The 12156-nt window shown below is 42.7% G+C and overlaps 2 protein-coding genes across 2 annotated transcripts in view; both read left to right on the top strand.

The window, feature by feature from the left end:
• The window catches only part of BEND5 (BEN domain containing 5), a 54221-nt gene extending 49261 nt beyond the window's left edge, over positions 1-4960 (top strand). Inside the window, exon 6 of the mRNA XM_075539737.1 lies at positions 4803-4960. Coding sequence (XP_075395852.1) covers positions 4803-4960 — 158 coding nt within the window. The remainder of the gene's footprint in view (positions 1-4802) is intronic.
• AGBL4 (AGBL carboxypeptidase 4) overlaps positions 1-12156 on the top strand; it is a 1434684-nt gene that overhangs the window by 1121045 nt on the left and 301483 nt on the right. The gene's annotated exons all lie outside the window — the stretch shown is intronic.

Here is a 12156-nt window from a genome sequence, read left to right as displayed (position 1 = left end):
AAAGCCAGGACACGTTGTTTTTTTCACCTCCCCTCCCGCACTGTTTGACTCACCACTTCTCCCTCACTGCGAATCCTCCGCACAATCTCAGGATTTCTCCCTGCCCTTCTGGCCTCTCTGTTCCCTGCGGGGGCTCATCTGCCTCCACCCTCTCCTCTCCTCTCCCCTCCCCTCTCCTCGTGCAGGTAGCTTTCCTCCACTCATGCCACCAAGCTTTCCTCGGCCAACAACCTGCTTGCATTGGGTCCCTGGCCATCCTTGGGCCGCCTGCCCTGATTGAAATTCACTGCGCTCTCACCACCGAGGCCTCCTTTCAGGTCGTTCCCACCACACCTGTGCCCTCCTCCTGGTCTGCATCGGCCTCGCCCACCCCACCTCATCCCCCACTCCTCCCGCAGTGTTCAGAGAGGCCTCCCGAAGTGCCCAGTCTGAAGTGGCCACTGAAATGGTTGGCACTGTATTTCTCATTCATTTGTTGGTTCAGCTGGTGATTATCTTTCAGGGAATAATATTCCCCCACCCCATCCCCATTAGAAGTTAAGTTTTATGAGCATCAAGTTCAAGGCTACCGTGTAGGAAAGTGTTTGGCGTCTAGTCAGTTTCAGACCATATCTGTTGAATCCATAAACAATGAGTTCCAGATCTGTTACCTAAGTTCATATTCATGATCCTCAAATTCCACTAGTTCTTGCCTCTTGGATGTCCACGTGACTGACAAGCCTGAACCTGAACCGGAGACCTACTCTCTCCTCACCTTCCCCGTAAAACCTGCTGGGCCTTGTGTGTCTGCGGTCGTGGTGACTGACACCACATCTGCCGTCCCTGCCAGAGACGTAGGCCTCATCCTCTGCTCTTCCCCAGCTCTCGCTCTGCCCTAGCCAAGTGCCTCAGGAGCCGTCTGCTTCTGTCCATCCCACTGCCCGCTTCTTCGTGCCAGCCATCTCACCTCCCCGAGCTGCTCTAGTCCCGTCCAGAGCGCCCCTGCTCCTCTCCCCTTATGTGGCCACAGTGATCTTTCAGGAACCAGATATGATCCCTTTTCCATTGCCTCTGTGCCAGCTGGTTCATGGCACCCGTTAAGCTTCTTAACGTATCATAATAGCACCTTCATAATCTGGCCCCGGGCTGAATCGCCGGCTTTATGTTTCAGCAATCGTCCCTTGGAATGCTAAGTCCTTACCATAGTGAACTACTGTATTCCCTGATTAAGTCTTGTTCCGCTCACCTTGAGAAACTCGCAAATGCTGTCTGATGCCTGGAATACAGGCCACACTACCCACTCACACTCGCTCAGGCCTGAGCTGCTGGGCCCAGGAGAACTGCTGCTCTTCTCTGGATCCTCCAAGGTGAGCTGTGCTTCAGGCAGCCTCCCTCCCCTCTCGGCCTGGGTAGGTGCTTCTGTCTGCCATCTGTCCCTAAGCCTCTGTCTGTCCTTTCCCTACCGTATCTGCCTTCTGAGAAGCTCTTAGGCAGCAGCCCACCTTGGTGAACCTTTCTAGGCTCATGAAACTTGAGAAAGAAGGACGTTCACTTGCTCAAAGCTGTACGGACAGTCAGAGACCGAGCACGGCTGACCTGGGCTTTCAGGCTTCCCATGGCCTCCAGGAGTTTCCCGTTTTACTGAAGTGCACGGCGGCGTTGTTTGCTACCACAGGCGGGCACGTTGGAAGTTTATTTCCCATCCCGCCATACACTCGCCGTGTTTAGCCCAATTATTTGAGCTATTCCAGATTGCATTTGACTAGTTCTTCCCATGCAAGCTGTCTGCTGGATCGAGCTTGTTTGTATTTATTTTGTATGATTTTATCACACGGAGTCACATTTGCTGTACGAAAATGGCAAGAGGCTTCATGCTCACAGGGTTGGGAGGATTTCCTCTCCTATTTGATTCTGAAATCACATCCTCGCCGGCAGTTTTGCAGAGGATAACGGAAGGCTAGAGGTGCATTGATGCTGCTTTAGAAAGATAAAAGCCGAAAGTCTGGAGGGAGAGGCTCCCTTTAATGACAAGCCCTGGAATGACAGCTAAACCTGATTAAGGTCAGATGGCCATTTGCAGTGTCTGAGCTTTCTAAATGAGCCACAGCACTGAGTTCTGGTTAATTTTTATAACTTTTTTTAATAGGACACATTAGCACCGTTATAAACCTTGTTAATTAAGCAATAATCTCAAACGCTCCCTCGCAGAGGGAGACATTCCCGGCAACTGCAGGTGATTAATAGCCAGAGTCTAACAAAAGCCTTTTAATCAACCAGCAAGGCGGCTTGGTGCTGCTCTATCCCCAGGAAATGAGAGTGATGGGGATCCTGTGGGGCCCCTTGGAAAACCCTTTCTCCATTTGCACCTCTCTCTCTCTCTCTCTCCACCCCATCTTCAATTCGCACTTGGGGCTCCTGGCACCATCAGGAGCACTCTGCTTCCTTCCCCCTTTCTCCTCGTCCTTTCTCCCACCTGCATTACCTTGCCAGGAGCTCGAGACAGTGAGCTGGAAATCTCCTTAGGTTACTAACTTCACCAGGCTCTTTAATCGGCGGTCAAATTCAGGTGCACAGGGACCGTGACCCACTAGACGTCAGTGTTGCCCAAAGTGAGTGATGCCACCCTCTGGGGGTTGGGGGCATGGGAATGATTCAAAGGCGGGGGCTGCCAAAGCAGAAACTTAACACTTGTTATCCCGGCCTCTAGTACAAAAGTTTTAAATTGCCAGGAGAGGTGCTGAGTTTTCTGTCTTGTTTTGTTTTCTGGAAAGGGGCCCAAACAATGTTGGAAACCTATGGCCTAGAGAGTGTGCTGCAGTTAGCATCCGAGCTAGATTTGAAGACCTGAGCCTCAAAACAATCTGTTGTTCTTCTTGGTTTGCTTGCTTCTGCAAAATCTCTCTCATTGGTTCAGATTTCAACAAAGTCACTGGGAGAGTATATGCTTTTCCTGACCCTGGGGGGCGGTGTTGCGGGTATGGTTACATCTTTATGAGATTGTGATCAGTGCTTGGACAAAGAGGAAAGCCCAGGTGGGTGTGGGAACCCAGAGCTGTAGGCCCACTGGTCTCTTCTCTCTTGATCTGGTAAGGTCTAAGGAGGTTAAACTTTTGAAGGCAAAGGATGGAGCTGAAAGGAGCAAAGACTGATTTGGGGGAGAGTCTGTTTGGGGGTGGGATTGCAGGTTTGAAGTGGCTGGAAAGTAAAGGGTGAGGCAGGAATGCAGCAGAAGTGGGCTGGGGAGAAACCTGGTGTCCCTCTACCTCCTAGTCCAGCCCCTAAGGAAGGGCCAAGACAAGACAGGTGGGGATTAGCAGGCTTGAGGAGGGTGGTCAGCAGCGGTTCTCAACCTGTGGGCCATGACCCCTTGGGGGGGGTTGAACAACCCTTTCACAGGGGTCACCCCATTCATAACAGTAGTGGAATGACAGCTAGGAAGTAGCAATGAAAACAATTTTATGTTTGGGGGTCACCACAATAAGAGGAACTGTATGAAAGGGTCTTTGCTGCATGGGAAGGTGGAGAACCACTGGTGATCAGGAAACAGCAGAGACAATGAAAACCTTCCTGGAGGCTATGCTGTAGAAAACCTTTATCAGAGGGGGGTATAGGGATCCCCAAGCAAGAAAGGAAATGGTGCCTTTGTTTACACCACACAGTGATTGGAGAGTTCAGAGGGAGGGGGCAGCAGCCTTTGGAATCAGCTGTCTTCTGATACGTAAATTCGCACAAACTAGCCTTTCTAGTCTCCCCCAGTTTTGACAGTCAGCATCTCCAAGAGGATTATCTACAGTGGGCTGACTTACTGAAACAAAACTTCAATTACCCACAGCAGTAGCTTGTGATTGGGGTTTACAGCTAAGGAAACTTTGGTTCAAAAGCATTAAAAATTCTTCCCCCAAGCCTAAGCCCCCCAGTGGTACCTTTCCCACTACTTATATACCCAGAATTTTTTCTTCTTTTTTCATTTTCAAAACCATTTCATTGAGAGCTAATACGGATATTGTATCATTCCATAGTTTAATCACATCAAGCTGTATTTTACAATGTATGCCACAATTTCAAAATATTCTTTTTCCTTGAACTCCTTGATATCAGCTCCCCCTTACTACCCCCCTCACTCACTGTAGGCCCCCCCCCACCCAGGGTCCCTTGTTCTGCTCACCATTTCTATAGGTACATCAATCCTGAGTTTCATATACAAAAAAAACACAAAATATATATATAATGAAATTTCAAGAGGGTTACCCCAATGAGAAAATACATCAGAGCTAAACCCCAATATGAAAATAAGCCCCAAAACATAGAAAATGTTGAAAACCATACCAGGCCCAACATGCATCAGAGAGAGGACCAAGTGACAAGGTTTTAGCCGATCAAGTCAGGTTTATTATTTTAATCGCCTTCAGTCATCTCTTCAATGCACTTTTGGTAACCAGTTTTTTTCCATCTCTATTATCTATTATGGATAGAGGGATATATATTCTTAAATATATTTTATATGCAGAAAAATCAAGGAGATGATTGATAGGATTCTGGAAAGAGCCAGATGAGATTAGCAGGGGCCTCTGGGGGCTTCCAAGAGATAGTTCCTGTTCCTTAAGTTAGATTATGAACACTGTAGTGTTTATCATTATCTTTAGAGCACAAATGCATATTTGATAAATATTCCGAAGTATGTTTTGTAATGAAAATGTACAAATTGGCTGTGCCAGATCCATGGATTGGTATTCAGAGACCATGTCAGAAAGTTCAGTTCCCTTTGAGAGTTTGCTCAAATTCACCATTAATCCCTGGTCTTCTTGTCTCTCCTCCCCGTCTAGAGTGCTTGTACGACAGAATAGCACAAGAAACTGTGGATGAAACAGAAATCGCACAGAGACTCTCCAAAGTCAACAAGTACATCTGTGAAAAAATCATGGATATCAATAAATCCTGTAAAAATGAAGAACGAAGGGAAGCGAAATACAATTTGCAATAAACTTTGGATTTTTCTTAAAGCCTGTGCGTTTCCTTGCGTAACGTGTGATTTGCGGGCAATGGTATCATCCAAATCAGAACCTGCCTTGCGTGGTCAGGTGTGGGCAGAGAGCAAGCAGAGTTCTGGGGACAGCGGCTTGTTCTGACGTTGGACTTCATACTCCAAAGAAGCCAGATGGATTTGCTGAGACCCAAGCCACAACCAGATGCCAGTGTCGTCATGGGGATGGGAAAAAAACAAAAACAAAGCTTCACTAAGGGGGCAGAGTGTCGCAGTCGCCTATCACTTAACCAGGAAATTGAACTGAAATTTTCACCATTCAAGGACTTCTATCTCTGTTATCTATTTTGTTCTATAATAAAGCTTCATGAATTGTTTGGTGTAGACTATCATTATTTTCATTTATTGAAGAATATTGTCTCGTGATGGTGACGAATGTGTGGAGCAACCTAGCATACCCATCCTTTGAGGGGTGGAACGTTCAGGCTGAAGGAGAGAACATTCTTGAGGGTCTGGCTGCTGTCTGCAGCTGTAAAGGGCTGACTGGAAGCAGCTGACTATCTCTGCCTTCAGAGGACAGGTGTAGGACCATTTGCCTTCCAACTCAAGGTGACCTGTGATGCTGCTCCCCGGAAAAGTTGAAGCCATCTGTATAAGGGGACATCTGTGCACAAGGGATGGCAGTCACAGTAAATATGGTTCAAGGTGAGCTTCAGGAAGTTGAAGCAAGGTCTCTTGGTGCCAATTTATTCTTTCTATCTTCTGAACCTACCTCAAATGATCTTGCAAATACATGGTTTTATGTATTTACTTCATTCTTTATTCAGTTACTGCGTCGGTAAAGTGACTGGCATACATTCTGTCAGCCACAGCCCATCTTCCCGTTGAACGGTGCTCTCCTTTGCAAGTCTGGGGAGTAGAGCATGCTATAATCTATTACCCAGCATGCCTGGGTTCTGAGCCAAGCTCCATGCTTGTTTTGGACTTAACTTCTCTGAATTTGTTTTCTATCTCATAGAAGAAAGTTACTATTTACCTTGCAGAATGGTAAGAATTAGAATATCTAAAAGAATGTATATAGTTAAAGTGCTCAAGAAAATACACATAGACCCTAATGTTTATATACATACACACACACACACACATATATAGACATACAGACTAGGATATATATACTAGGGTATACGTGTGTGTATGTATATATGTATAAGACTTGATCAATATTGTCAATCATTCACTTGACTTTTGACTTTTGAACATTGGTTGAAAAGTGGCCTCTGGTTTCCCCACTGAATACATGAACTCTCTGTATAACCACTAGCTCAGCATCAGGCAGTTACTACTTGTGTCGTAATACCCCTGTGTTGTAAAACTAATTACATGCATATTGTCCGTCTTCTTTCATGGTCTTTCTAGCTCTATGATCCAATATAAATCACTGATCTTCTGAGAACTTAAGTCCTTTATGTGTAACATATAAAATAATGCCTGTATCACGTGCCGTGTGGATAGCCTGGAAACAATAGTAATAACGACTGAAAGTTAAGACACACTAGAGTGTGTAACATAGGTTAACTTATTTCACGGTGTATGAAATGTTCCTGAGAGGAAAGGTTCCAATGTAAACGTTGTGAGGATGGATTCATCTTAATGGCACTTGGCATGGCAAGACTTCACTTTGGACACATTATTAGGAGAATCCAATCCCTGGAGAAGACACTCTGGTAACATGGAAAGGCAGCTAAAGAGGAAAACCCAGTATGAGATGGATTGACACAGTGGCTGCAATAATGAGCTCAGACATAAGCACAATTGTGAGGATGGCGCAGGACTGTGCAGTGTTGCCTTCTCTTGTGCATGGGGTTGATATGAGTCCGAACTGACTTGACAGCAACTAACAACAAAAACAATAAGCATCACATTTTCTTAAGCGCAGCGAATTAAAAAAATGCCTATCGGCTCTCTGCATTTCCCCTCAGAGAGAGAAAATAGGAATTGGCGTGGTGGTTAGATGCCATCAAATCATTCTGACACATAGCGACCCTGAGTACCAAAACCCAAACACTGCCCTGCCCTGTGCCATCCTCACAATTGTTAGGGTCGAACCCAGCGTTTGAGCCCTGTGTCTATCCATCTTCTCAAAGGTCTTCCTCTTTGCCATTGCCTCTCTATTTTACCACCCATGGCGTCCTTTTCCAGGGACTGGTCTCTCCTAATAGCATATTAGAAATAAGTGAGACAAACTCTCACCATCCTTGCCTAAGGGATTTTTAGCTGTATTCTGTTGGTTGTATTGGCAGTCAATAGTACTTTCTAAATTCTTTTCCAGCACCGTGATTCATTTATTCTTCTTTTGTCTTCTTTCACTTATTCTTCTTTTGTCTTCCTCATTCAATGTCCAACTTTCACATACATATGAAGTGATTGAAAATGATTCGGTAATTATGTTAGTCTGGATTGACTAGAGAAATTCATAGAAATTCGTGTATGTGTAAGAGAGAACTTTATATCAAAGAGTAATTGTATATTTAAAAAACACCCCTGCCTAGTCCAGTTCAAGTCCATAAGTTAAATATCCCATATGTCTAATACCAGTCTATAAATTCCTCTTCAGACATATAACACATGCAATGATGCCGAATGCATCACAGGAAGATCACAGGCCAGTGGGTAGAAAGTCTTGTGGATCCAGTGGTGGTTGAAGCATCTCAGCACTGGTAGGGGTCTCCACATGGCTCCTCCAGCTCTAGGGCTCTGGCTCCATCAGCATAGCTCCATGTGTCTCACCAGCAGGAAGATGAAGCAGAGAGAGAGTGTCTGGTCTCCAGTGAGCTATTTATCTCCGTTGTGCCTCCAAATGAGGTCATCTAGCTGTGACCTGGTTGACAAGCTAGACTCCATCCCTTCCTCAAGTTGACAGTAGCGTATGTAACTGCCACAGTCATCAAAGGAACCTCCTTGCTTTTCAATACTTCGAAGAGGTCTTAGGCAGCAGATGGTCTCAATGCAAGGCATCTGTGATCTCTTGAGTACTGCTTCAATGAGCATGGATTGTGGATCAAGGAAAGATGAAATCCTGGCAACGTCAGCCTTTTCTCTGTTTGGCATGATACTACCTATTGGTCCAGTTGTGAGGATTGTTGTTTTCTTTCCATTGAATTGTCATCCACACTGAAGGCTGCAATGCTTGATCTTCATCAGCAAGTGCTTCAAGTCTTCCTCACTTTCAATAAGCAAGGTTGTGTCATCTGAAAACCACAGATTATGAATAAACCTTCCCAACCTAATGCCACCATCTTCCTCATTTAGTCCACCTTCTCTGGTTTGCTCAGCATATAGATTGAATAAGGAAGGTAAGTGGACATAACCCTGACACACACCTTTCCTAATTTTAAACCATTCAGTAGTCCCTTGTTCTATTTGCACTGCTGCCTCTTGATGTGTGTACAGGTTCTGTGTGGACACAATGAAGCATTCTGGAATTCTCATTGTTTCTTATGGTCCACTCATTCAAATGCCTTCACACAGTCAATAAAGCAAAAGCAAATATCTTTATGCTATTCTCTGCTTTCAGCCAAGATCCATCTGACGTCAGCAACGTTATCTCCTGTTCCATGTCCTTTTCTGAATCTGGACTGACTTTTCGGCAGTTCCCTGTCAATGTTGTGCTACAACAGTTGTTGGGTAATCTTCAGCAACAATATACTTGCATGTGATATTGATGATATGGCTCTATAACGTTTGCATTTTGTTAGGTAACCTTTCTCTGAAATGGGTACAATTCTGGATGTGTAATCAATCCTAGTCAATTGGTCAAATAGCTATCTATCAAATTTCTGGGCAGAAATAAGTGAGTGCTTCTAGTGCTTCAGCTTTCTAAAATATTTCAAGGGGCATTCTGTCAATTCCCACAGCCTTATTTTCAGCTAATGCCTTCAGTGTAGCTTGGATGTCTTCCTCTAGTACCTTTGGTTCGTGCTCAGATGCTGATTCTTGAAATGGTTGAATGTTGACCACTTCTCTTGGGCACAGTGACTCTGGATTCTTTCCATCTTCTTTTGATATTTCTTGCATCTTTCAATATTTTACCATATAATCTTTCAATATTGCAACTCAAGATTGAAATTAGTTCTGGAGTTCTTTCAGTTTAAGATACATTACGTATGTTCTTCCCTTTTGGTTTTCTAAGAATAGGTCCTTGCACATTTCATTTTAATATTTTACTGTGTCTTCTCAGGCTACCCTTTGAAATGTTTTTTTTAAGTTCTTTTTACTTCATCATTTCTTCCTTTTTCCCTAGCTACTCTATGATTAAGAGCAAGTTTTAGAGTCTCTTCTGACACCCACTTTGATCTTTTCTTTCTTGTCTTTTTCATTTCTTCAAGAATGTTCTTTTTTTAATAAATCATTTTATTGGGGGCTCTTACAGCTATTATAACAATCAATACATCCATTGTATCAAGTACATTTGTACATATGTTGCTACCATCCTTTTCCACACATTTCCTTTTCTTGATGTCCTCCTGTAGCTCATCAGGTCTTCTATCATTAGTGTTCAATGAGTCAGATCTGTTCTTGAGATATTTAAGATGGGCTATACTTAAAGTAATAGTTTTCCTCTTGCTGACTTGTTTTAATTTTCTTCAACTTCAACCTGAACTTGCATATGAGCAAACGATAGTCTGTTCCTTACTCTGCCCCTAGCTTATTTTAACTGTTGAGATTGAGTGTTTCCCTGGTCTCTTCCAACAGATGTAGTCAATTTGAATTCTGTGCATCCCTTCTGGACAAGTCCACATGTACAGTCACTATTCTTGTTGTAAAAATGTATTTGGTATGAACAAATCACTGGTCTTGAAAAATTCTATCATGTGATCTTCATCTTCGTTTTTATCATCAAGGCCCTATTTTCCAACTACTGTTCTGTCCTCTTTGTTTCCAACTTGTACATTCTAATCACCAATAATTATCAATGCATCTTGATTGCATGTTTACTCAATTTCAGATAGAAGAAGTTGGTAAAATTCTTCTGTTTCTACAACACTAGCTTTAGTAGTTGGTGCATAAAATTGAATAATAGTTGTTGACTGGGCTTCTTTGCATATGGATAAATACTATCACAGGCATCACTGTACTTCAAGATAGATCTTCAAATGTCCTTTTGAACAATGAATGCTACACTATCTCTTTTGAATTTGTCGTTGCGGCATGTTCAACCATATGATTTTCTGAGTAAAAATTGCTAATTCCTGTCTACTTCAGCTCCCACCTAGGATGTGGCTCTTTAGGCATTCCATTTCATTTTTGAGGATCTCCAATTTTCATAGATGTGAGTTTGTGCATTCCAACTACCAATTACTCATGATGTTTGCTATTGTTTCTTTTCATTTGGATTTGTGCCTCATCATTTGTGCAAATGAAGATCCCAAAGGGTTTGCTCCATCCACTTCATCAGAGTTGATGACTTCAAGGAAGCAGCTCTTTTTCACTTATATGTTGAGGGCCTTGTGACCAGAGGGCCTCGTTTTCTGGTGCTGGTTCTGACAATGTTCTGCTTCTATTCATGAGTTTTTCAGTATCTGACAATATTCTGCTGCTGTGTCTCTAAAGTTTTCAGTGGTTAGTTCCTCAGACAGTAATATCGCCATGCTTTTGTAGTCTGTTCTTAGTTTGAATGCTTTACTGAAACCTGTTCATTTTGAGTGGCCCTGCTGGCATTTGACACACCGGTGACAAAGCTGCCAACATCCCAACAACTCATAGTACAACAAGTGGACCAACAAGACAAGAGGTGGGGCAAGGGGTTGTAGTTACTTATAGGTACTTAAATGTTAGTGGGGGGAAATCATCACACAAATGTAACAAACATGCCAATAATGTATATGAAAGTGTGCTGTATCACATATTACCATGTGCTAGTGGTGACGGATGGTGGACTCTGTGTCAAATCCTGGATTTATCACTTTGAGATAGATCACTACCTCCCTGAGCCTCCTTTTGTTGAGTATGGCAATAATGATACTTAACCCAGGGTTTTTGTTGAAAGTAATCCAGATAATAATTAGAAAAAGTGCTTGTAGATCATTAAGGCCCACAACAGCCATTAATAGTGTTATCTCTCTCTCTCTCTCTCTCTCTCTCTCTATATATATATATATATATATATATATATATATATATATATATATATATATATATAGAGAGAGAGAGAGAGAGAGAGAGAGAGAGAAAATTATTAATGACTGTTGTGGATATATATATCAGACAACCATGTCAATTGAGGATGTTTCTTCTGTTTATATGATTCTCTGCTAAACACATTGTCCTTCTTCATGAAATGATTTCTCCTGCCCAAAGTACTTTAGACAACGGCCAGCCATCCTCGCGTCTAAGGACTATTCTGGCCATACTTTTATGAAGACAGATTTATTCTTTCTTCTGGCAGTCCACGGTACTTTCAATATTCTTGGTCAACATTGTAATTTTTCTTCTGGCTTCTTTATTTATTGTTCAACTTTTCCACACCTGAGGTGATAGAAATGCCAGGTTAGGCAAGTGCACCTTCATCCTCAGAGTGACCTCTTTGCTTTTAAACACTTTCAAAGAGAGCTTCTGGAGCATCTCTGCCAATGCAGTATGTTGATTTCTTGAGTGTGGCTTCCATGGGCATTGATTGTGGATTCAAGTGCAATCAAGTTTTAGTTTCAATATTTTCTCCTCTTATCATGAGTAAAACCAAACATTGTCAGGAAGCCTTAATGAAGTCAATTCTGACTAGACATAAGAAAGGTTTTTTACTATAATTAAACAAATGTTTTCTGAGCCATGAGGGTTGTAATGAACTCAACAGCAGTGGGTCAGTCTAGAAGGTGCCTGTTATTGTCACATGAGGGTTATTTTTGTATCCATTGTACAAATGGAGAAACAGGCTAAAATTTTAAAAATTTGTTGTTCAAGAACCCACCCATTGTAAGCAATGGAACTGAATCAAATTCCAGATCTTTGCAAAACATGTTTTTATCCTTTTCTTGAAATATAAATGGGAAATTGTTCTAGTCTGAAAGTCTAGCCAGATGATTTTAGAGTATATTTAAAGGAGAGCCAACAAGGAAAATTATAGTCAATGGAAACCTGCCCTATTCATTTATGTCATTTGGAGGGAATGTGAATTGTAAAACTGTTTATAAAGCTATAGG

The sequence above is a fragment of the Tenrec ecaudatus genome, chromosome 1 (genome assembly GCF_050624435.1).
Source record: "Tenrec ecaudatus isolate mTenEca1 chromosome 1, mTenEca1.hap1, whole genome shotgun sequence".
NCBI lineage: Eukaryota > Metazoa > Chordata > Mammalia > Afrosoricida > Tenrecidae > Tenrec > Tenrec ecaudatus.
This window is presented reverse-complemented; position numbering and strand designations above follow the sequence as displayed.